The 27309-nt window shown below is 35.7% G+C and overlaps 1 protein-coding gene across 4 annotated transcripts in view; it reads left to right on the top strand.

Moving 5' to 3' along the window:
• mino (glycerol-3-phosphate acyltransferase mino) overlaps positions 1–27309 on the top strand; it is a 206870-nt gene that overhangs the window by 71877 nt on the left and 107684 nt on the right. The window contains exon 1 of one of the 4 annotated variants that reach the window (XM_069834073.1): positions 1829–2054. The exons of 2 other annotated variants lie outside the window; for them this stretch is intronic. In XM_069834073.1, coding sequence (XP_069690174.1) covers positions 1912–2054 — 143 coding nt within the window. In that variant the 5' untranslated portion in view covers positions 1829–1911. Of the gene's footprint in view, positions 1–1828; positions 2055–17637; positions 17658–27309 lie in introns of those variants that run through there. One more of the 4 variants, XM_069834074.1, reaches the window with a different exon arrangement.

Here is a 27309-nt window from a genome sequence, read left to right as displayed (position 1 = left end):
TAACTCCAGGGCAGCGCTATGATCCACACCATCCACCCCACCCAAAGACAAAATGTGAAATATGTTCATAAACCTTACATTCATTTATGTGATCCTCTCCTCGACCGTAATCCAGAAATCACAATTTCCATCCTATTCCAGCAGTATCGCGACTCAACTCCCTAGTTCATCGCCTAGGCCTACATGATAAGACATACAGACGTGGACAAATTATTAGCAAAATTGAAGATTTTTATTATATATTTTTACAAAATTCGATTCTTCAATTTTGACTACAGTTGACATTTTTGCGTATTTCCAAATTATTAGCGAAATTGAAGATTTGTATTGTATATTTTTAGAAAATTTAACTCTTCAATTTGGACTACATTTGATGTTTTTGCATATTTACAAATTACTTGCAAAACTGAAGGTTTTTATTATATATTTTTACAAAATTCGATTCTTCAATTTGGAATTCAGTTGACATTTTGGATATTTCCAAATTATTAGGCCTAGAAAAACTGAAGATTTTTATTTTATAGTTTTACAAAATTTGACTCTTTAATTTAGATTGTAGTTGACATTTTTGCTAATTTACAAATTATTAACAAAATTGAAGATTTTTATTATATATTTTTACAAAATTCGATTCTTCAATTTTGACTACAGTTGACATTTTTGCGTATTTCCAAATTATTAGCGAAATTGAAGATTTGTATTGTATATTTTTAGAAAATTTAACTCTTCAATTTGGACTACATTTGATGTTTTTGCATATTTACAAATTACTTGCAAAACTGAAGGTTTTTATTATATATTTTTACAAAATTCGATTCTTCAATTTGGAATTCAGTTGACATTTTGGATATTTCCAAATTATCAGGCCTAGAAAAACTGAAGATTTTTATTTTATAGTTTTACAAAATTTGACCCTTTAATTTAGATTGTAGTTGACATTTTTGCTAATTTACAAATTATTAACAAAATTGAAGATTTTTATTATATATTTTTACAAAATTCGATTCTTCAATTTTGACTACAGTTGACATTTTTGCGTATTTCCAAATTATTAGCGAAATTGAAGATTTGTATTGTATATTTTTAGAAAATTTAACTCTTCAATTTGGACTACATTTGATGTTTTTGCATATTTACAAATTACTTGCAAAACTGAAGGTTTTTATTATATATTTTTACAAAATTCGATTCTTCAATTTGGAATTCAGTTGACATTTTGGATATTTCCAAATTATTAGGCCTAGAAAAACTGAAGATTTTTATTTCATAGTTTTACAAAATTTGACTCTTTAATTTAGATTGTAGTTGACATTTTTGCTAATTTACAAATTATTAACAAAATTGAAGATTTTTATTATATATTTTTAGAAAATTTAACTCTTCAATTGAAACTACATTTGACATTTTTGCATATTTCTGTCTATTGTTATGATAGAGATATGCAAAATTGTCAACTGTAGTCTAAATTGAAAAATCAAATTTTGTAAACAGAATTATCATACAAATCGTCAATTTTGTTAATAATTTGTCCACGTCTGTAAGTTGCAAGATCAAGGACCAGCACCACTCCATCTGTCCCTCGACTACTTGACATATTACGCAAGCGTCAGTCAGTTCCACCCTCTGTAAAATTCCCTACTGCAGTCCAGAGTGTAGACGCTGGTAGACGGACCAACCGCCATGAAGAGCGTCCACTGCACGACGCCGACGCCTCTTCTTCGATGGCACCACCACCTCCGTATCGATTGTCTCACCTGCAGCGACCTTGAATAGCGATTGGCTATCTAAACGAAGATTAACCTACCAATAAAATGCAACTTAAAGATGGCAATCGGGCATTCCGCATGGACTATAACACAGTAGTGGAGTGGAGTAGGTCCGCTATATGCGTAGTAGCGCGCTGCGATTGGCATGAGCGTCACGTTGCGCGATCACGCCACTGGGGCAGATCCCCGCGTCGGAGCTCGCGGAGAACAGAAGCATGTCGACACAATGGCCGGCCTGGTCGAGCTGGGATTGCTCGTCGCCGTCCTCTACTGGCTCTTCTACCCCAGGTGAGTAATACGGGTGCGGAAGCGGCGTCGCCAGCGACTTAACGGCATTGTTGAATTACTGAGGCTTGAACTCCGGTGTGACAACAGGTGCAGGTGTCATTGCGTGTCACCGTGTGTGATATCAAGAATCTTTACTCTTTCCAATTAGTGAATATGGGTGACCGTGATCAGGAATCTCAGTTACAATTGAAAAATGAGTTCTATTCAGTCAGTACTTAACATAAAACACAATAAAACCTGTTATAATAACATTTACACAGATTTAAAAACGAACGTTTTCGCCAATTTTGATTGTCATCTTCAGGTCGTGTAGGTCGAATGGAACATGTTATAAAAAGTGAACACTTGGTATATGACGTTAAAAACCAAAGTTATAGAGGTGTGAAAATTATTAGAATAATCTTAATTTTAAAGGTTTTTTAATAGTTCCTTCACACATATTCATTGAATTGATGAATATTGGTATATAATATTACTACACTTATGTAGGATATATTTACCACTAACAATGCCGGAAAGCATTGTTGTACATTGGTATTTTTCTTATTTTAAATTGTTATAGGAATTCGGAAATTATTATATTATGTTGGCGGAATTGGAAATATAAAAAATTAATTAAGAAATGCTTTAAACAAATTGTTCTTTGCGTTTACATTGTTGTGAAGGTTCAAATGAACGTATACATCTGTTTTGTGCATATAATTTTTTATGTTTCCAATTCCGCCAACATAATATAATAATTTCTGAATTCCCATAACAATTGTAAAATAAGAAAAATACCAATGTACAACAGTGCTTTCCGGCTTTGTTAGTAGTAAATATATCCTACATCAGTATAGTAATATATACCAATATTCATAAATTAAATTAATATTTGTGAAGGAACTATTAAAAAACCTTTAAAATTAAGATTATTTTAATAATTTTCACACCTCTGTACAACTGTAATATCACTTAAAAACAGAGAATAGAATATAGCAAAAAGCCTCCACGATGTGTGTGGAATCACTGTGTAGAAAGAGGCGTGTGTGAACCAAGGAAACAGCAAAACTCTTCTGTCATTGTAGATACAGTTTTCAAGATAGATTTGAAAATGCTACGAACAGGTCGGTCGCGTGGCCGTTATGGAGAGCAGAAAAAATCCTGTAAATTGTAAGGATAGAATGAAGGAATATTTAGAAGCATTTAAGTATTATTTAAATCTTCTAAATCAATACTTACAAAAAATGGAAGAACGTCTTGAAATCCATGAGGACGGCGACACGACTGATCTTTACATTAAGTGGTAGCGTATGACGAAAACTGTATACGTTGCACGACTAGTGGATGAGTGACCGTTACTTGCGTGTGATTTTAAACAGCGGGTTATTTGAATTTGGGTATTGTTCGTTAAGGAGCGGGCTATCATTATTATTAGAAAAGGTGGTAATATATAGTTCCTCCGCAGCATTAATATAATTATGATTAGAAGAGTTTTGCTGTTTCTTTGGTTCACACACGCCTCTTTCGACACAGTGATTCTACACACATCGTGGAGGCTTTTTGCTATATTCTATTCTCTGTTTTTAAGTGATATTACAGTTGTAACTTTGGTTTTTAACGTCATATACCAAGTGTTCACTTTTTATAACATGTTCCATTCGACCTACACGACCTGAAGATGCCAATCAAAATTGGCGAAAACGTTTGTTTTTAAATCTGTGTAAATGTTATTATAACATGTTTTATTGTGTTTTATGTTAAGTATTGACTGAATAGAACTCATTTTTCAATTAACATTGAACTTCACGGAACCAATATGCCTTTGAAATCAGTTACAATTGCTACGTAACACCAGTAGTGACTGAACACGACCATGGTGTGATATCAACAATATCGCCGCGCTCTCATGGTTAACATGTCGGCATCATACAATAACGTGCGGTGTGCTTTTAAAACATAATTTTGCCGACCGATTGTTGCTCTGTAGGTTTCACTCTAAGCGTCACGTTGTCACGTCTCCTTCCTCGATAAGAATAAGCACTAGTTTCTTATATTGTTAAATGGCTATTATTATTATTATTATTATTATTATTATTATTATTATTATTATTATTATTATTATTATTACTTACTTACAAATGGCTTTTAAGGAACCCGAAGGTTCATTGCCGCCCTCACATAAGCCCGCCATCGGTCCCTATCCTGTGCAAGATTAATCCAGTCTCTATCATCATATCCCACCTCCCTCAAATCCAATTTAATATTATCCTCCCATCTACGTCTCGACCTCCCCAAAAGGTCTTTTTCCCTCCGGTCTCCCAACTAACACACTATATGTATTTCTGGATTCTCCCATACGTGCTACATGTCCTGCCCATCTCAAACGTCTGGATTTAATGTTCCTAATTATGTCAGGTGAAGAATACAATGCGTGCAGTTCTGCGTTGTGTAACTTTCTCCATTCTCCTGTAACTTCATCTCGCTTAGCCCCAAATATTTTCCTAAGCACCTTATTCTCAAACACCCTTAATCTATGTTCCTCGCTCAGAGTGAGAGTCCAAGTTTCACAACCATACAGAACAACCGGTAATATAACTGTTTTATAAATTGTAACTTTCAGATTTTTTGACAGCAGACTAGATGATAAAAGCTTCTCAACGGAATAATAACACGCATTTCCCATTATTATTATTATTATTATTATTATTATTATTATTATTATTATTATTAATACTTACTTACAAATGACTTTTAAGGAACCCGAAGGTTCATTGTCGCCCTCACATAAGCCCGCCATCGGTCCCTATCCTGTGCAAGATTAATCCAGTCTCTATCATCATATCCCACCTCCCTCAAATCCAATTTAATATTATCCTCCCATCTACGTCTCGGCCTCCCCAAAGGTCTTTTTCCCTCCGGTCTCCCAACTAACACACTATATGTATTTCTGGATTCGCCCATACGTGCTACATGCCCTGCCCATCTCAAACGTCTGGATTTAATGTTCCTAATTATGTCAGGTGAAGAATACAATGCGTGCAGTTCTGCGTTGTGTAACTTTCTCCATTCTCCTGTAACTTCATCTCGCTTAGCCCCAAATATTTTCCTAAGGACCTTATTCTCAAACACCCTTAATCTATGTTCCTCGCTCAGAGTGAGAGTCCAAGTTTCACAACCATACAGAACAACCGGTAATATAACTGTTTTATAAATTGTAACTTTCAGATTTTTTGACAGCAGACTAGATGATAAAAGCTTCTCAACGGAATAATAACACGCATTTCCCATTATTATTATTATTAATACTTACTTACTTACAAATGGCTTTTAAGGAACCCGAAGGTTCATTGCCGCCCTCACATAAGCCCGCCATCGGTCCCTATCCTGTGCAAGATTAATCCAGTCTCTATCATCATATCCCACCTCCCTCAAATCCATTTTAATAGTATCCTCCCATCTACGTCTCCGCCTCCCCAAAGGTCTTTTTCCCTCCGGTCTCCCAACTAACACTTTATATGCAATTCTGGATTCGCCCATACGTGTTACATGTCCTGCCCATCTCAAACGTCTGGATTTAATGTTCCTAATTATGTCAGGTGAAGAATACAATGCGTGCAGTTCTGCGTTGTGTAACTTTCTCCATTCTCCTGTAACTTCATCTCGCTTAGCCCCAAATATTTTCCTAAGCACCTTATTCTCAAACACCCTTAATCTATGTTCCTCGCTCAGAGTGAGAGTCCAAGTTTCACAACCATACAGAACAACCGGTAATATAACTGTTTTATAAATTGTAACTTTCAGATTTTTTGACAGCAGACTAGATGATAAAAGCTTCTCAACGGAATAATAACACGCATTTCCCATTATTATTATTATTATTAATACTTACTTACTTACAAATGACTTTTAAGGAACCCGAAGGTTCATTGCCGCCCTCACATAAGCCCGCCATCGGTCCCTATCCTGTGCAAGATTAATCCAGTCTCTATCATCATATCCCACCTCCCTCAAATCCATTTTAATATTATCCTCCCATCTACGTCTCGGCCTCCCCAAAGGTCTTTTTCCCTCCGGTCTCCCAACTAACACTCTATATGCAATTCTGGATTCGCCCATACGTGCTACATGTCCTGCCTATCTCAGACGTCTAGATTTAATGTTCCTAATTATGTCAGGTGAAGAATACAATGCGTGCAGTTCTGCGTTGTGTAACTGTCTCCATTCTCCTGTAACTTCATCTCGCTTAGCCCCAAATATTTTCCTAAGTACCTTATTCTCAAACACCCTTAACCTATGTTCCTCGCTCAGAGTGAGAGTCCAAGTTTCACAACCATACAGAACAACCGGTAATATAACTGTTTTATAAATTCTAACTTTCAGATTTTTTGACAGCAGACTAGATGATAAAAGCTTCTCAACGGAATAATAACACGCATTTCCCATTATTATTATTATTATTATTATTATTATTATTATTATTATTATTATTATTATTATTAATACTTACTTACTTACAAATGGCTTTTAAGGAACCCGAAGGTTCATTGCCGCCCTCACATAAGCCCGCCATCGGTCCCTATCCTGTGCAAGATTAATCCAGTCTCTATCATCATATCCCACCTCCCTCAAATCCATTTTAATATTATCCTCCCATCTACGTCTCGGCCTCCCCAAAGGTCTTTTTCCCTCCGGTCTCCCAACTAACACTCTATATGCAATTCTGGATTCGCCCATACGTGCTACATGTCCTGCCCATCTCAAACATCTGGATTTAATGTTCCTAATTATGTCAGGTGAAGAATACAATGCGTGCAGTTCTGTGTTGTGTAACTTTCTCCATTCTCCTGTAACTTCATCTCGCATAGCCCCAAATATTTTCCTAAGTACCTTATTCTCAGACACCCTTAACCTATGTTCCTCGCTCAGAGTGAGAGTCCAAGTTTCACAACCATACAGAACAACCGGTAATATAACTGTTTTATAAATTCTAACTTTCAGATTTTTTGACAGCAGACTAGATGATAAAGAGAATAATAACACGCATTTCCCATTAGTATTATTATTATTATTATTATTATTATTATTATTGTTATTATATTATTATTATTATTATTATTATTATTATTATTATTATTATTATTATTATTATAATTGTACGTTGACATTCTTAACTCTTAATAATAACTCTTTAATAATAATTTTTAATCACATACCTTAATGTTCGTCCTCAGCACAAGACATTGCAACCTCGGTTTTAGTCCACGTGGATTAGACAAGTAGGTGTCATTTAATAATGGAAGCAGCTTATCGGTTGCAGTATTGAAATTGAGGAGAGTGATTGGAGCGGCGACATAAAAAATTGAAAACAATAATACAATTAAATTTCAAAGATCTGCCGAATGTTATGCACGAGGCCGCTCAAAGACCTGCTGAATGTTAACCATGAGAGCGCGGCGATAATACAGTTATTGTTACCACACAACACTATCTGTGAACTATGTTGTGATCTAAAAAATATTAACAAGATGGCGTCATTATTGTCACGCCACAGCCTAGTGAATGCAGGTGGCCATAATGTGACAACAAGGGTCTGACGTAATCTTTTAATTGGTTATTTTACGACGCTTTATCAGCTGCTATTGTTATTCTAGCGTCTGAGTGAGATGAAGGTGATAATGCCGCCGAAATGAAATAAAATTAAATTGTGGTTTATGTATTTAACGACGCTCGCAACTGCTGAGGTTATATCAGCTTCGCCGGTGTGCCGGAATTTTGTCCAGGAGTAGAGATGAGCTTAAACGATATTTTCAAGTATCTGTGACAACTGTGACTGTGACAATTAAATATCTGTGACTTTTATTGGTGATTTTGTCACACCGATATTTTATATCGATACGTAGCATGAATTACACCGATATTTTGTCACACCGATAAAAATTAGCAGGAAATATTGAAGAGCAGTGAAATATGAATACGATTTCTCTATACACACCACTCATCACTGATTTATATGGGAAAATCCAGCAAAGAAATTATGTATATGTACCATTAACAAATAAATACTTACCTAACTGAACAGTAACATGTAAAAAGTTAACCTCATGTACCAAGAGGTTATATTATAGATAGTGAACCAGTTGATCATTTTTAAATGTAGTTGGGTATGGAGAAATTGAGGTTATATGATTATCCTAATCGTTTTAAAACTTGATCCTTTTTATTGTATATAATATAATGGATAAATTATTTTAAATTGTGCATTAACATTATAATATTGAGTCATAGAATAAAAATTAATGAAACATAAGTATTCGGGAAAACATTGGAAAATAATTACAAAACAAAATAGTTGTTCAGACAGGATTTTACACAAGATTAAGTACTGGTAACCAATGGTGTTATTATTTAAATCGTGTAATAACTACATCATTTATAATAAGATGGAGAAACTACAGCTAGATTGCTGTTATTGTATCATGCGCACGCGCAAACCTACGACGTAGAGGAGAAAATATCAGTCACAGAGTACTGAATACGGAGCAGATTTCGATAGCGATATTTTGTCACAGATATTTCGCTTCATCAGTCACAGGCTTATCTGTGACAAAAAAATACCTGTGACAATATATCGGTTTGTGAAATATCGGCCATCTCTATTCCGGAGTTCTTTTACATGCCAGTAAATCTACTGACATGAGCCTGTCGTATTTAAGCTCACTTAAATGCCATCGACCTGGCCCAGGATCGAGCACAGAAGGGAAGTACTATACCGACTGCGCTACCCAGGCCGACTCGGCGAAATGAATCCAGCGCCAGTAAATCTACTGACATGAGCCTGTCGTATTTAAGCTCACTTAAATGCCATCGACCTGGCCCAGGATCGAGCACAGAAGGGAAGTACTATACCGACTGCGCTACCCAGGCCGACTCGGCGAAATGAATCCAGCGCCGAAAGTTACCCAGCATTTGCTCGTAATGGGTTGAGGGAAAACCCCGGAAAAACCTCAACCAGATAACTTGTCTCAACTAGGATTTGAACCCGGGCCTGCTTGTTTCGCGGTCAGGCATACTAACCGTTACTTCACAGCGGTGCACCAGATGACGTAATAGTTGTCAGTTTATACTCTATTGTTTTCCTTGATCTAATGCCAGAAATTTCCACTGCTTGTCATATTATTAAACGCAAGTGTCTATAGAGTGATTCCATAAATCTGAAATCTGTACTGATAGTCACAGCATGACGAATATCTCGTGCTGTGGAGTAATTCTTAAATACATTAAATTTGAAATTTAAGGAAATGGAACAACTTTTACATCTCTACAAGATCGAGTGTATCGGAGACGTAGTGTGTCAAGTGTGGCTAAGATATAGAGTAAGTGTAAATAACAAGTTGATAACAATGTGAACGTTTAATGATGATATGTCGGTTAATATGTTTATAGTAGGCAACTCACTGTGAAACGTAAGTGGCCACGCTGCGGAGTGAGTGACTGATGTCCTCGGGAAGTAATAAATGTCAGCTTACACTCGGCCGACGGCCAACCTACACGTACGGACCTTAATCGGTTCCAACACTGTTCGGTGTCTTTTCGTATTCGAGCCGTATGGAATGATAGTTGTCTTTAAAAAATCGTAGTTCCAGAACAGTGTCTTGTGAAAAGATTTGTAGCTAATACAGGGTGGTGCAAAAAAAAAAAGATAACCGAAATTATTGTAGTATTAATCCTTAAATTGGCAATGTATCCTATAGGATACAACAGGATAATAGGTTATATGTTATAATTTTAATAGAACAATAGAAAAAAATTGGTAGGAAAATTAAAATTTCACAATACTGTAATATTGCACAACATATAAAATATGTACATTGCGACAGTTGTTTTCTTTACTGTGCTACACGGTTTAATAAACTAGTGTGAGAAATGAAGTTTTGCCAGTTTAAGGGTTAAGAGAATAATTTTTGAAGAACTGAAAGAAGCTGACTTTCAAACACGCCTGCGTTACTGTGAAAGTGCTTGCGAAAGTTCTTATTATCTCCGAAATTGGTGTTGGTCTTACGAATGTCATATGATACTCGGTGAACATGTCAATAAGCAGAATTTTATTGTTTCTTCGGATTGACAAAAACGGATGAGTGAGTATGCAGAGACCATTACATTCGGAAAAGTAATAGTGGGGGCCACTGTGTCTTGCCATGGAATTTTTGGTCTATATTTCATTGTGGTTGAGAATGGAAGCAGAACTAACGCCATTGCACTACCAGCGCCGAAAGTTTTTTTTTTTAGTAGGTTATTTTACTACGCTTTATCAACATCTTAGGGTATTTAGCGTCTGAATGAGATGAAGATAATAATGCCGGTGAAATGAGTCCGGGGTCCAGCACCGAAAGTTACCCAGCATTTGCTCATATTGGGTTGAGGGAAAACCCCGGAAAAAAAACCTCAACCAGGTAACTTGCCCCGACCGGGAATCGAAACCGGGCCACCTGGTTTCGCGGCCGAACGCACTAACCGTTACTCCACAGGTCTAGACCGCCGAAAGTTACCCAGCATTTGCTCATATTGGGTTGAGGGAAAACCCCGGAAAAAAAAAACCTCAACCAGGTAACTTGCCCCGACCGGGAATCGAAACCGGGCCACCTGGTTTCGCGGCCGAACGCACTAACCGTTACTCCACAGGTCTAGACCGCCGAAAGTTACCCAGCATTTGCTCATATTGGGTTGAGGGAAAACCCCGGAAAAAAAAAACCTCAACCAGGTAACTTGCCCCGACCGGGAATCGAAACCGGGCCACCTGGTTTCGCGGCCGAACGCACTAACCGTTACTCCACAGGTCTAGACCGCCGAAAGTTACCCAGCATTTGCTCATATTGGGTTGAGGGAAAACCCCGGAAAAAAAAAACCTCAACCAGGTAACTTGCCCCGACCGGGAATCGAAACCGGGCCACCTGGTTTCGCGGCCGAACGCACTAACCGTTACTCCACAGGTCTAGACCGCCGAAAGTTACCCAGCATTTGCTCGTAAGGGGAATTCTTAGTCATGACATGCAAAATAATGGTAAAATAGCCTGTCTACAAGTAGTCATAAGTATAATACTATTTATCAGAGCGCTTTCATATTTTTAGCGGTGTGTATACACTTTAAGCTTTAAAATACAAAAATAATGGTTACTCTAGAACAGTAAATCTTTCACCTTAAAATAATTTTTTAATTTAAACATATTTTCTTTATAAATTTTCTACATGCCTGTGAATAGGTGCACTCTATTCACTTATAACAACACACATTGAATTACAATTATAGCTGCTTACTGCTAATAGATGCTACCAAAATTATTAATATATCTGCAATATTATAAGCATAGAGCTTATACCAATCTTCATCATCAAAAAAAAAAAAAAAACACGCGAGCGCGTCAGAAGTCAAAATTCCCTCCTAAAACCGTCAAAATTCCTCCCTGGTTGGGAACCACTGGTTTAGATTATACGAGTGTGCCGCGGGATTTTAAATCACACCTTAAGTGTGCCACATGTTGAAAAGGTTAAAAAAAAAACGCAGCTTTAGAGTCTAGTACATCACCCGGGCCACCAGATATCTGCTTTGTTTATGTAACTTCTAAGTAATAATCAGGCTTCGAGACTTGGGACCTGATACAATAAGTTTACTGTGCATGTACTATAGGTTGTTGACTCGCTGCAGGTAGTGAAAGGTAGAGATATGTTGAGATAACAACGTTGCTATTTAGAGTAGAGTACGGTAGTGTGGGGAAACACATATATGTACATTCTGAAAGTAAATCTACATTACTCAATGACAATGTCAAAAGAATGTGAAAGGCATTTATTCTTCTGTCTTTTATAAGCATTTGTGTTTAATTATACACAATGTTAATGGTGGAAATAAACATGTAGAAATTTTAATTTCTTCATTTATCCTATTGGTCATCTTTAGGAAGTGCAGTTACAGTACCGAATTGCAATGTACTACAATATACATTCTCAGTGTCTCAAACGTAAATCTTTTTCGGATATCTGCCAAACACAGTTTATACTGTGAAGAGCTGCGCTCTACGTCCCATGACGTGACAGGAGCAAAACGAAAAACCCAACATCATTGCAGAGACAGTCCTTTATTTTCGGTTGACTCTATGTCCACTAATTTGCTGTTTATGTTACACAATGTTCCATATCCTTTATTTTTACATAAAATTGATTTCCACTTCTGTTTTACACGTCCAGTAACCGGTGTACTTGGTGTCTCATTAATTCTCTGCATCATTTTCTCAATTAATTTGAGGACTTTCGGCATCTCTTGCTCTGACTTTTCTAACCGTGTAATAGTTTCAGACACAGTTTGTATGAAAACCAAATTATTAGTCAGAACCTTCAAATCCAGAGCGTTTTCCTTTGCGTATTTGTTGGCATTCATTCTACAGTACCCCCACCCACTGTACGCTTTACAACTATACTCAGTACGCTGTTATGCGGATTTCCCACTGAACTGCTCTATTGGGTCCGAAGTCTCGAAGCCTAGTAATAATGTTGAATAGATTTTTACAAATCCTCATCTTACATGTCTTGATCCTATAATGTTTTGTCCTTCATGGATGAAAAGCAGCTTGGCACTTAGGAGCAGAGAAGAGATTATGAATTAGCATTTTAGGATTTCGTAACATTCTGTTCATCAATAAATATGAATATGCCTACCTGCGTGCAAAAAGGGTTTAACATGCAAAGGAAAGGAAAAAAAATTATTTTCTGCTTGAATTATTTGAAAATGTTTCTACTTTTTTTCTTTATATTCCATAGTGCATGTACAACAATGTGTTGAATTGAAAAAAAAAAAACATGAAAAAGTGTTTCATTTTCCAAAATGAACAAAACTATGTGTTTTCCCGTGCAAAAAAAGTTTTAATGGCTGCTTTCATTGTAAGTTACAACTTTATTAGTGTTTCATGAAATTTCTCTTTCTGCATAGTAGCCTACTCCAGCGATACTAATACAAAATATTACTAAAATTACCAAAATTAGTTAATTACTTCTGGACACTAAGCATGAATGATGTCTTTTGTTATTTTATGCTTTTCTGCACACCAAAAATCACCTAATCGCTTTCAAAATTTTCATAAAACTTCCTGTACTTTTTTTTGGAATGTATCGGTACATAGTGTTGAGATCATACACTGTGCTTCTTATCATACAGACAAGGTACATTGTGCAAAGTTACAGCAACTGATGCAAGTGCTAGTCCTATTTTCTCTGGAGATTGTTTAGCCACTTTTGCTGAATACCATGACTGTAAGACAGTATGATTGTTTCGACGCTTTAGAACTAGGCAAAGCCGAGGACATTTTGAATAAAATATCTGTAGTGCTCGGGAAAAGTAACACAACTCAGTTTCCACAAACCTTTTTTGATAATTTATTGACAACTTACGGAACATCTGTTCGCTTGGAAAAAAATACATAGGTATTCCTCCCATTACAATAATTCATACAGAAAAAAATCAAATCGACATAAACCAGTGTAAGTTGTCAATAAATTATCAAAAAAGGTTTGTGGAAACTGACTTATGTCACTTTTCCCGAGCACTGCAGAAATAATGTCGCTTTAAATGACGTAAAATTATTCCCAGACGTTTGAAAAAGCTCCAAGAAAATATTAAATGTAGTAGATCTTTAGATGATGATAAGGAAAAGCATGAAAACCGTCCGAATAAACTTACGGATGATGTTAGACATGCCATAGGGCAGCACACGAACCGGGTAAAAGGTTTTTACATGTGAATTTTAAATTTTACAGAAGAGGAAAAAATTCAATTCCTGCTGGAATTTTATTTGAAAATGTTTCCTATTTTTACTTTGTATTCCATAGTACATGCATAACAATATATAGGCCTAGTGCTCATTTTATAAAGTGAACAAACCAATGTGTTTTCCTGTGCAAAAAGTTTGTAATATCTGCTTACATTGTAAGTTACAACCTTTTGTCTACAGACCGATCGGAACCTTTCTGCTTCCGCACAACTGTTGACAACTGAAATGTGACTAGCAAAATATCAGGTTTGCCAATATTAACTCAGTAGACACATTCCATGACATACATAATCATTCTGATTGGAAAAAAAAAAAAAATAATAATAATAATAATAATAAAACTTTTACAAAATCGCGTGTTTCAGCCTTTTTTTTTTATCCCACAGGTATTTACATGTTGAATTTATTTTAAAATGTGATTTCTCTATTTGTGTGCATTGATTATGATTCGGTTTTCACCAAGTGATTTAAATCACTTCTATTTTTGGCGGCCAGTGACTATACCCATTTGTACTACCTGAAATCGAACCCGGATGATCATAGGGTAAAAAAGTAAGATCATCTTTAGCGTATCTTATTACTATTGTAATTTTTGTCCATAAAATTATTTCCGTCTTTATATTTTAGATAACGGTTACCTGTACTGCAAGAAAAACAGTCGTATCCTCTTCGTGTCTGCACCGAAGTACAACTGTAACATTCTTTCGTGCTTTATAAAGCGTAAAACGCCGTTTTTATTTTTTTTGTTATCCAATTTAATAAACCCTATTTCACCCTGAGGTATATTAGGGTTATAGTTGGCATCAAAATACATATTTTATAACCAGAAAACTATAGTAAAATTATAATATAAAATTGTGGGCACAGTTACAATTCACATGAATTATGTAGAAGAATGCACCTTAATGAAAGAATGGATCCTGTTAAAGATTAATGAGATGTTTGAGGAATAATCAATGCAAAGATATACAAGAATGTCTAACTGTTTCAGAGTAAATACACGACCTTAAAAATATAATCAATAGTACAACAAAGTTTGACTTTCACTTTCAATTGATACTTAATTCATGAACAATGGAACAATTAAGAGTAATAAAAGGATATTACAAGCAATGATTTACGGTTACAAGTTAAATACGTGATTCAGGAACAAGTACAATAATTAAAATAATAAGACAAGTAATGACTTATAACTAACGAATAACGAAATTCTTGAAGGGCAATATATAATAGTAGGGGCAATACAAAATATTTAAAAACAAATGTAAACAGCAGGGGCGAATGCTAGTCACGAAAGTTAGACTTGCTCTTTTATTCATAGGGGAAGATGGGAGGATATAATAATTCATAATTAATAAAATAATCAGACCCACATAAATAATTTATTTTATAATTATGAAATCATTATGAGTCATGGATCATATTCGCTTATCAGATGTAGAAGTTCGATATAATATAACAAACATGGCCAACAAAACAGTTTATTTAGTTTTTTCGACGCTGCCAACCAATGCACATTGTTGTATTGAGCTGCACTGAACGAGCGCACATATTCTCTAGAATGTCTGTCTTCTCTTGAATAGTCCTTCGGGAAAATGGATTTAATAATAAGGTTTCAATAACACACAAAATTCCGAACTCATTGCAATACCTCAAATTAATGTTTAAGAATTAATAATACATGCAGCAGCTAACACAATTACATTGCACTCGCAAATCACAGCACATTCCCGCTGTCAATACTGCTCTGTGTAACGTTAAATAGTCGTTGTTGTAGCTCTCGGACCAGAGCTTCAAACAACACATAGTGCGCCTAGGACGGACTAAGGAGGAAGGCACTTGCGCGCGCATCATATTCTCGCTACTTCTACGTCTTTCCTGTAGCTCCGAGAAACGAGCAAGCGTTACAATACTTGCGGTGTGCAACCTGCGGATGGTATTACAGTTATACAGTATTCCAAAAATCAAAATAAATTTTAATGTACGTAACGCCATTTTGAGAAATACACATTCTACGAAAATATTGGGCTTGCGCAGCAAGCATAGCATGCCCTGAGAAATCGCCTCTAGTAAACAGTAAAGGAATAGTAGAAAAATTGGCTTAAAATTACAAGTTAAACACATTCTTTCGTTTTTATTTTAAAGGATTTTACTATAAATGAATTGTGAAAGAGTTTTGACGTACTGAACCTACTTGACTGGTAGAATTAACTGAACACGCTATTCATACTCTTTTAAGAAGGAATTAACCAGTTGTTGTTTAGTCAGCTGTCCGAAGACAGGTCTGAACCACGCAAGTAATACCAACAAGTACCACTTATGACGAGGCAGCTAGGTCAGGAGATAATGGGGTAGGACGACAGTATGGTAAAGTAATATCGTATATACAGAGTGAAAAAAAAGATAACAACATTATTTATTCCCATTTCATCGGCTGAAATACAAACCACCTTGTTTCGGAAATCAAGTGTGAATACACTAACTAAAATTAATTTTTAAATTGAAGCAAATCATATTATGTCAGTCTTGAAATGTTTGGAATTATCTGGGAGGGGAGGAAAAATTTGATATATACTTTTTCATGTGTTTTACTAATTTCGGAATGACTCTGTTCCTTCCATCACGTTATGCAGCCACCGGCATAGTTCATGCGGTAGGCACGTTTACCTTCTGATACGGGGCCGCGCTCGGATGAGGTATCGATTCCTCTTGATTTGATTACGTGGTTGGTTTTTTGTCGTGAATAAGTCTTTAAAATCAAATAAAAAAATGGGCAACCAGAAAAAAATTTCAAAAGGAGGACATTAAAAAAATCCTTACATCATGTTACACTTCTATTTATTCACTGAGAACAATAAAAATAATAAGCAAATACCGTAAATGTTTATGTTGTTATTAAGAGGAACTTTCCTTCAGTGATTTGGAGATTTCAACAAATAGGCGTGAAATTTTTACACGAGAGATGCTTTAAATTTATTATATTGTACAACAACTATTTTTAACAAAATAATCTGCCCTCAATGAGGGTGACCATAAAGATCCAGAATAAAAGCACTACAGAAATAATTTAGAAAGACAAAAAGATTAAATACTGGAATTGTTTAGTAAAACATCCAGAGAAATGCAAACCCGAAAGAATCGTCAATGGCCAAAATATAAATGGTAATGCAATATTTGGATTGAATCCTTAAGAATATCCAATAAAATTTTTTAAATTTCAAAAAATCGGAGACCGAAGGCTTTTAAAATATTCCATGTGAACTTAGGAAGAGTGCCACGCGCACCAAACAAAAAACCAGAAACACTCCACTAACTAGTGGGAATGTTATATTTCTCATTTAGGTATGGGATGCAGGACTCATAAATGGATTTCTTCTCCTCATCAACGTGTTGTGCCTGCAGGGCATCCCTCTCAAACCGGATTGTAGGATCAAGAATGATTCCCTTAGATTGAGTCCTGTGGATGGCTACAATATCTGCTCTTCTGTTCGAATCTAAGGATGAAATGCAGTGGATCTCCTCGTATACTTCCCATCCACGACGCTTGAGGACATCAGCAATACCGGTAGTTCCGTTTTTCGACAGAACCCCAACACGTGACCAAGAGTTTCCGTCTCGTTGCAGCCGGGATGGCGACAACGGGTTGTGTTGAAACTTCTGCCGGGCACAGATCTAACCGCAGATAGATTGCTGGACATCTTAATTGCATTAATGTATTCTGAAATGGATAAATTTGCTTTTGATGACATCCAGGAATTCGCCTTGGGGCACTCAGAATACAGGATAACACCTTTGCCCTTATGAGGTAATTTACACCATGATTCAAAACTTCTGTTCCGCAAGATCTCCCTCAATTGTCGACCTTTAGAGTTGGGAGCAATAGAAGACTTATTGATGTTTAGTCAACGTAGACTCAGTTGCTGTTCAATGTGCAGGTTCCTTACAAAGTTAAGATGCATATCATTAATATGGGGAAGACAATATCCTTTAATGTTATGCTGTTGTTAAAATAAGTTTGTGTCGCGATATGATTTTTGTTATAAGTTAAAGCGACAATAAATAAAGAAAAAAATACCCTTTAGTGAAGAAAGTTGAAAATCTTTAGAACTATTGACTCTAGTTCAACAGGCAATAAATCAGTTCCATTTTGCGAAGTATTGTGAAGAATATGAGCAGGCCAACCTATTCGTGCAAGATCATTTGACAAAACATTATTTAGAAGGGCAAAAACATTGTTTTCAGAAACAGATCTGTTGACGTCTTCAAAATTCACATTTACAATATCACCACAAAATGGAATAATTGTTTTGACTAATACTATGTGTTTCTAACACACAAACTAATTAGAAGATCTAATATGGCCTTAACAGTTTCACCCTCACAGCTACTTAAATCTAGAATTTTAGGCACTGTACCTTTTTCCAATCGAAATATTGAATTATAATTCAAAATAATTTCGAACTACCGTGATTACTGGCATCAGATGCTTCACCTATAAATGTAGCGCCCTCAATATACAGGGTGGTTATAAAGTAAGTACCCATTTTTGTGAAAACGGAATTTAATGAAATTGAAATTATTATAATAATAAGGTAGAACATCGATATATGCTACTAAATCAGTACATTTCGACATGACCACCTTGCATATCTCGACACATCTCGCGAAGGGCACATGTATCAATTTGAGATAAGGAACCCTGATCCGGAAATGACCGAGTCGAAAGTTACAAGCAAAAATAGTTCTGTGGAAATGAAATAATTTTATTCCTCTGTGCACCTTATTTATGTGTATTTATCTGTACATCTTACACATACTGTATTCATCTGACGTTGTTTACGTTGTCTACTTACAGTATTCCATTCAGTGCGCTGTCTGAGGGGTGGGGACAGGAAACTACACTAAAGCAATGCAGATAGCGTAATGTGTAACGGACATGATCAGTCCTGATATGTACGCCTGTAGACAGCAGTGTATGTGTACAAGTTGCAGTGTTCAGTCGATCAGTCCTAGTGAAATGGAGGAGTACACGTGAGCGGAATAAGCAGACCTGATTTTCGAATACGGATGAGCCAATGGGAACAGTAGACAAACTCAAGGATTGTATCGATACAAGTACTCACGTAGGAGACATCCGGCCCATACCATTTTTCCACGACTGTTCCAAAGGTTAAGGGAAGGAGGGCATGTGGTGCCAAATTACAATTCCATTTCCACACAACTATTTTTGCTTATAGGCTACCTTTCGACTCAGTCATTTCCGGTTCATGGTTCCTTATCTCAAATTGATAGGGTCTACATGTGCCCTTCGCCGTCATCCCTGAAAGTTTGTAACACCACCTCGAAGACACCCTGTATATATAATTACTATTATTATTATTATTATTATTATTATTATTATCATCATCATCATCATCAATAATTGTCTTATTTTTTTATACTTTGTATGCCTCATTTATTTTGACCTGCTGTTCACATTTTATTATGCTTTTTTCTTTCTTTCTGTATGTTATATATTATGTCTGATTTCTTCTTACTTGTTGTTTACATTTTTTTATTATTATCTTATTCAGTTTTGTGTGTAAAATTGTAGTGTACTTTGTAAATTTGTAGTGTTTTTGTAACGCAGTTTTTACTCCTGGTTGAGTGTTAGAGAAGGCCGAATGGCCTCAACTCTGCCAGGTTAAATCATTATTATCATTATTATTATTATTATTATTATTATTATTATTATTATTATTATTACGATCATTTTTAATACTTTATTTTTGTATTTGCGAAAACCGAAATGTAAAAATGATATAAGTACTAAAATTATTGGAGTCAATCACAGAACGAAAACCAGAACCCATTCATAGCTGGAGAGAGTTACGAAGTACAGGTCTATTCAGTTATCTTTCTGATAGGCCTACTACTGCTATGAATATCAGCCACTGGCTCTTTCCGTTATTGCTTAGTCTGCTGAAAAGCTGCCGTTTGATTTGATAGAAAGCTATAGGTAGCGCGTTTGCCTGCTGATGCAGAGCTGCGCTCAGAGGTGGGTTCAGTTTCCGCTTGAACTTAATACCTGGTTGAGTTCTGAGGTTTTCCCCAACTGTAAGATGAGTGTCAGGTAATCTATGACGAATGCCCGCTGTCATCTCACCAAATACCATGTCGCTATCACCATTTCCATCGACGCTAAATAATCTAGTTGTTGATTCAGCGTCGTAAAATAACCGATTAAAAACAGAATTTAATAGGAAACATTTCTTACAAACAACATTCTGATGGGGGCAGATAAAAAGTTAGTTTTGTTTCTTTCACCATGTTAATAATGTCAAAAGAAGTGCTTATACAAATTTTGGGCACTCGACCACAATTACGACGGCCGTAAAAAATTAAGTTAACAGAAATATAACGAAATTTCATTGGAAAAAATTTATTGGAATAGATACAGAAATGTCTAACCAGTCGTCGTGCATTATAGAAACACGGGTATCATGGCAGGGTTCCACGTAAGAAACCTTTTATTAGTGAGTCAAATAGAATAAAAAGACTTCTATTTGCGAATGAACACGTTTCCAAAGAAGAGGACTATTGGGATCGTGTAATATGGTTCAACGAGACGAAGATAAATCTTTTCGTTGCAGATGGTTGCAAGAGAGTGTGGAGGAAGGAAAACTCTGCCTTTAGGAAAGAAAAAACTATTCCTACTGTAAAACACGGAGGTGGTTCCATCATGATATAGGCCTCTATGTCTTCCTCTGGAGTCGGAAACGTACACTTCATTGATGGAATTATGGATAAAATGATGTACAAGAATATTCTTATGACAAATTTGAAAGAAAGTGCTAAAAAATGGACTTCCAGGGTAGTTATATATTTCAACATGATAACGACCCTAAAGACACCGCCGAAATCGTCAAGACCTGGCTCATTTGGAACGTTCCCCATCAACTCAAAACGCCACCTCAATCAGCGGATTTAAATCCTATCGAACATTTGTTGCCAATTTTGAAAAGGAGGGTACGAAGTGGCAAGGTAACATCCATTCCGGAGCTCAAAAGAATAATGGCAGAAGAATGGCAGAAGATCACTTGTCTATTCAATGAAAAGAAGATGTGAGGAAGTTATTAAAGCCAAAGGATGTGTTACAAAATATTAATTTTGTGTAATAGTTGGCAATCAAGACTTTGAAAAGTACAAAATGATTAGATGTACGAACAGAAAAGTTGCATAAAAAGTGCACTTTTTTATTTCCTATGTTCATTATATTGATTTGAAAAATTTGATGAAGTTTATTTTATATCCAGAAAAGAAGATATTGTTTTTTTTTTCATATTTTAATTTAACCCATTAATAGTACATTATACAACGAGCCTATAATGAAGGTAATTAAGAAGTGAGTATGGATATTTATGAAACGAGCGCAAGCGAGTTTCATAATTTTCATACGAGCTTCTTAATTACCATTATAGGCGAGTTTCATACGACTTTTTATGCTCGACCATATTTCTAACTTGATATTATTAATTTTTTAGCAATGTCCCGTATGTTGTGAGATGTGCGCAGACGCGAAAGTATTGATTTTTTCCGAGGAAAATAATGTCATTGACCTTGATGTAATCCCGTTAAACTTGATATAACCTTGATTATTGAATTCGACATTGAAAAACGAGATGACAAATTGAATTTATTTGAATATTATTTACAATTAACGCTAATTATTATAGTAACAGAACATAACCTTCTGCGACAGTATTGGATTTCCAGCCTCCGTGACTTTTCGCTAATTCTCTTTCGATTGCATATCCGAGAATAATCGATACTTGCGGTTTTATAACGGTAGAAAGCTGACCTGTCATTGGCTGAACAGTTGTAACCTGAGTCTTCATTGGCTGAAAGACCTGACCTTTAATGAGTAGGTGTACTTTAATGACATGCATTAAAGGTCTGCTACCAGGTGTATAATTACTACATTTCGGAATGTTCGAGCATAAAATAAATTATATTTTCGTTAACAAAATTGTATATTTTTAATAACAATATTACTGTACGAACAAGATGGTTACATACTGTTTGTACTAATTTTGTTGACCTGGATATATGTAAACAATTTTGTAAATTAATATACCCCAATCTACATAGTTCCGCCATGAAATTGCAGCAATGTTTATCTCCACCTACATATGCAAACAATTCCCCCCCCCCCCCAACAGATGAAGTTGGCTAAATCAAAATCGAGATCCACACTTACAGACGAGAATTTGAAAGATCAGCTCACGCTTGCAATGACTGATATTATTCCCGATTTCAGACAACTACACTTGCGGGATGACTATGAGTAATTTGATAAATTTGTTTTCTAGTAGGCTACTCTATTTCCTAACAGCACGTTATTTTGAATTTGTTTCGTATATTTTAATATACATTTTTAAGTTTATAGTTTAAAATACATGGTGTATAATATTTTGCAGTCCACCGAATATAGATTGGAATGAATTTATACACATATTTGATATCAAACGAGAATAATTAATACCCTGTGTCTTTTGAACCATAACGCAGAATGAATTCCAGTATTTTCTATTATCATTGCCCATTACGCACACGATTTACAAATCTATATCCATACAACCCCTGACTCACTCAATGACGCAATACACAATCTTAACGAGGACCTTGAATCTATATCTGCATGGGCCAGAAAGTTTGGTTTGACTCTCAATGCAAGAAAATCACAAGCAATCCTAGTGGGACATCAACGTCTATTATGCAGCATTACTCCTGCTCTTCCAGTCAAGTTAAACGACATAATAATCCCTTTTGCTTCCTGTGTTAAAAACCTTGGAGTTTACTTTGATACGCATTTAAATTGGAATAACCAAGTAACCCATATTACCAAAAAAGTGCTTTCCATACTATATTCCTTAAACAGCATTCGAAAATTCCTTCCGCTATCACTCAAGAAAATACTAGTGGAAACACTAGTAATGCCCCACTTCGATTATTGTGATTTTCTACTGACTGACCTCAATGTCGACCAGTCGCAAAAATTACGTGTTCATAATTCTTGTGTTCGCTTCGTCTGCGATGTCCGTCGCGCTGACCACATTACCCCATCCTTCCAAACTCTAAACTGGCTACGGCTTAACGAACGTAGAAATTTTCATTCTCTTGTTCTCCTTTTCCAAGTCCTTCACACTTCTATACCTACCTACCTTGCCTCTCGTTTCAGTTACCTGTCATCATATCATAATCTCTTCACACGCACGCAAAATAGCCGCATCCTAGCCATACCAACACATAAGACATCATCGTATTCATCATCATACACAATCTCGCTCTCGCGCTTGTGGAATACCCTACCCAGTGACATCAGAGACTGTCGGAATTTAGTAGCGTTCAAAAGCAAACTTATTAAGCATTTTCTTACTGCGTAGAGTAGGTTTACTTTTTACTTGTATGTTTTTATTTATTCACACTGCAAATGGGTAAGTACCCGGTGGCAGTGGTAACTAATTACACTCAATAATTACAATAATAATCAAATACAGTCATAATATTAATAATAAAATAATAATAGCAATATATAATAATATTAACAAGGAGCATCCTAAATTAAATGAATCACGTAATATAACATAATTAATTAAAGTAAATCTAATTTATATCTTAAACCTAACTTAGAACTTAAAACCACGAATATATATCACACAAATTCCACAATTTGGGACATCTGGCCGAAATCTACGGCTGGCCACTAGGATCCAGAATACAAAGCAGAGGTTAAATGAAAAATACAATATGATTGCGGAGAGAATACGGTTCAATGATAAATTTAAAAATAAAGTACAATATGAGTTCGGAGCGACATGAGATGAACATACATTGAAGAGTAATTAGATGAACTGAAAAAAAAATACATACTATTATACAAGTGATTGTGTAAAATGGAATCTCTCAATACCATTAGACAAATTTTGTTAATGTCCTCATTAGAACATTTAAGAGAAAGGAGAATGGTTTTGGTTAACTTAAATGAAGTTCCCCTAGCGCCAAAAAGAATTCCTTTCACTTCCCATGTATTAATATTCATTTTGTATCTCTCATTGAAGTGAGGAATACATGGGTTGTAAATAGACTTCTTTTCATTGTTAACGTTATTGGCTTGTTGATGATCCTTCTCGAAACGGACAGTGGGGTCAAGAATGAGGCTTCTTTGATTCCGGCGATCGATGGTTATAATGTCTGCTCTTCTCGCTGACCCATTCTCAGCCAAGCAGTGCACTTCTTCGTAAACCTCCTACTTTGCCTTCCGAAGAGTTGTTGCAATGGAGCTTCTCACTTTATGGTGGCGATTGTTCCTCAGTAGTTCTCCTTTAGGGCAGTAACCCAAAACATGCCCAAGGGTTTCTACTTCGCTGCATCCTGGATGACGACACTTTTGATCTTGAAAGGAACGACCTGGCACCGATCGTACTGCTGTGATGTTTGTGGACATCTTTATGGCATTGGTCCACTCTGAGGATGATGTATGTTCAAACTTGCATAAGTACCTTTCAGCACTACACTCATTTCGCAATCAATTCATTCACTGCACTGGAACTAAGACACATTTTACTGACACTATCCTGATTTCACTAACACTTCAAAAACATTTCTCTGTTCAAATACTTTGCACTACCACTGTAAACTATAGAACTTCACTGATACAAACACACTTCACAGTCACAACACATTTCACAGACACAACACACTTCTTCACTGATACAACATTTCAAATAACAGAATATCAATTACATCCTTATTATTCCGTAGAATTGTACTTACTATATTAACCTCAAATCGCTAGCCTAGACCCCATTACAAGCAATTAGGACGATCACTATAACTCACACCCATTCACTATAAGTCTATTTTTCTGCCACTATAACTCTCAGAATTTACTTATAAGCTCACTGCACTTTCACTACAACACACTGCACACCCAATATGAATCACTGGAGATTCACTATGTTTCTCTGCTTACTCACTGTACTTGTAAAACCAGAAATAGTCTGCATAATTTATTACCGTCTATTAGCAAAGTCCTTAAGCCTATTTTTAAATACATTTTTGGTTATTGGTAAAGCCTTTAGTAAGTCTGCAGGTATAGCATTCCAGTCCCTGATAGTACGAAGGAGAAAAGAAAACTTTCCAGTGTCCATCCTCTGTCTTCTTTCCCTCAATTTATATGAATGATCGTGTCTTGAAGAGTAATTTGGCGGCTGCAACCTATTTTTCATTTCTCTCCAGGCAGGCTCAGCTCTGTATGTTTTGAACATTGCGCATAATCGAATTCGCGTTCTTCTGTCCGTGAGTGTGTCCCATTTCGTTGTTGAATTATTACGACAACGCTTGAGAGCCCGTTTTTGAATCTTTTCCAATGTCTTAATATGATCTAATCTGTAAGGATCCCCACATGCAGCACCATATTCCATTACTGGACGAACTAGTGACTTATATGCAATCTCTTTGGATTTAGCAGAACCTTTTCTCAGTACCTTCATCACAAAGTGTAACGCCCTCCATGCCTTTCCCGCTGTGTCAGTAACGTGTTCCTCCCCAGCCGAGATCGCTGCTGAAAGTTATTCCGAGATATTTACATTTATTAACTTACGGAATGGTTTCACCTCCTAACGTATACGATGCGATAATTTTATTTCTTTTTCTTGTAAAATTGACGGCTTTGCTCTTTAGAGAATTTATTTTCATTTTATTGGCCATTGCCCAATCGTTTATTCTATTGAGGTAATTTTGAAGAAGAGTAGTATCTTCATTACTTTTTATTTCCTTATATACGATACAGTCATCCGCGAATAAGCGAACCCTGGACAAGATGTTAACTGGCAAATCATTTACAAAAGCCAGGAATAGAAGCGGCCCCAAGACACTCCCCTGTGGGACTCCGGACATAATTTCTATTGGGCTCGATAATTCCTCCCCCACCCTACTCTCTGAGTGCGACAAGTTAAAAATTCCTTGATCCACTGGATTACTCTGAAGTCAATCCCGTTGATTAATAGAAAAAAATGTTTCTTCGTAACTTTTACAATAAACTGTCTAGCTTTTAAATCAGTTAATATTTTAGTACTTTGATTTTTATTGTATTTCTAAATCTATATATATATATATATATATATATATATATATATATATATATATATATATATAATTTGAACTGGTAATGGAAATTACGGGAAAACGGCTGAATGGAGTTTAATAAATGACCCCTCATTTTGAAGCTTGGAACCCAAAGTTTTTCGGAAAAATAGTAGTTTTCAGTGAAATGTCAATTTTCCTACATCATTTTCCTTTTTTCCAAAATCCATCTTAACTAATTAATTGCATTCACGGCCGACTTGATGTTCAGTTCCTTAAGCGAAGCGAGCATCAAGTCGGCCATGATGCATTTCAGAATAAAACAAAACACACACTACAATAAACAATAGGCTATTACACGAAGGCCATGACCTACAGGATTGCTGACATAGAGTTCAGACAGCTCAGATTCTTTCCCATCATAATGTCAGTATGTCGATCTTCATTTATTTTTTGATAACGTATAAAAAATAATTTACAGGTCTGATTCTCTGGTCTGTAGTTTTCCGAGTACAGCTGTGTATTGGATATTAAGAACTACAAAACTTAAGAATGTTTGATGACATTATTACCATTAAAAATGAAATATTATTATAGTTAATGCAACACACAATGCCCTATACTGATATATGAAAGTGAAACCTTTTGGAGCTTTATGTGAGTAGACGCAGAGAAAGAATATTTTATATTAGATCTTCATTTCTATAATTTACTGAGTAACGGCAATAGGCCTATATAAACTTATGTTACTGAAAACTATAAAACTTACGTAAGGTAACAATATTGTTATTAAAAATGAAATACTTTTACAATTATTAATCAAGTGGTGTGGGCCCTTTTCATGTATGTAATGGCAGTGTGATATAGATATTTATATGTCTGATTCTCTAACTTTCCTTAGTAGTAATTGAGTCATGCTTCCTATTTTAGCTGCGTCTTTAAACTACATCAAAATTAATTTCATATTTCTTTGGTTTAATTGATTAGATTTGTGATCGCTGCCAAGCATATTTTGTTGTAGGGAAAATAGCATGCCATTTCACTTCTTGCTACCGTGATGAGTAAGTTTATTTCCCGCAACCAGCAACAAATGAAACACTGAAGCTGCTAACGATTTACGATGGACAATTTTTTTTAGGGCGCATATAAGATTTTACAACTCTGACATATCATTCGCCTCATTTTCCACATCTCAGCAATAAATTCCTCACAACAGCCTATATTACAGAAAATATACGAAATATCATTCATTATTACACAAATTAATCCAGCAGTATTTGATAGATCAGTATTCTCTGGAAGAAGCGCAAAAAATTACAATTCATAAGAAA

This window comes from Periplaneta americana, chromosome 8 (assembly GCF_040183065.1).
Source record: "Periplaneta americana isolate PAMFEO1 chromosome 8, P.americana_PAMFEO1_priV1, whole genome shotgun sequence".
In the NCBI taxonomy this organism is placed as follows: Eukaryota; Metazoa; Arthropoda; class Insecta; order Blattodea; family Blattidae; genus Periplaneta; species Periplaneta americana.
The sequence above is the reverse complement of the archived record's forward strand: the minus strand, read 5'-3'. Positions and strand labels throughout refer to the sequence as shown.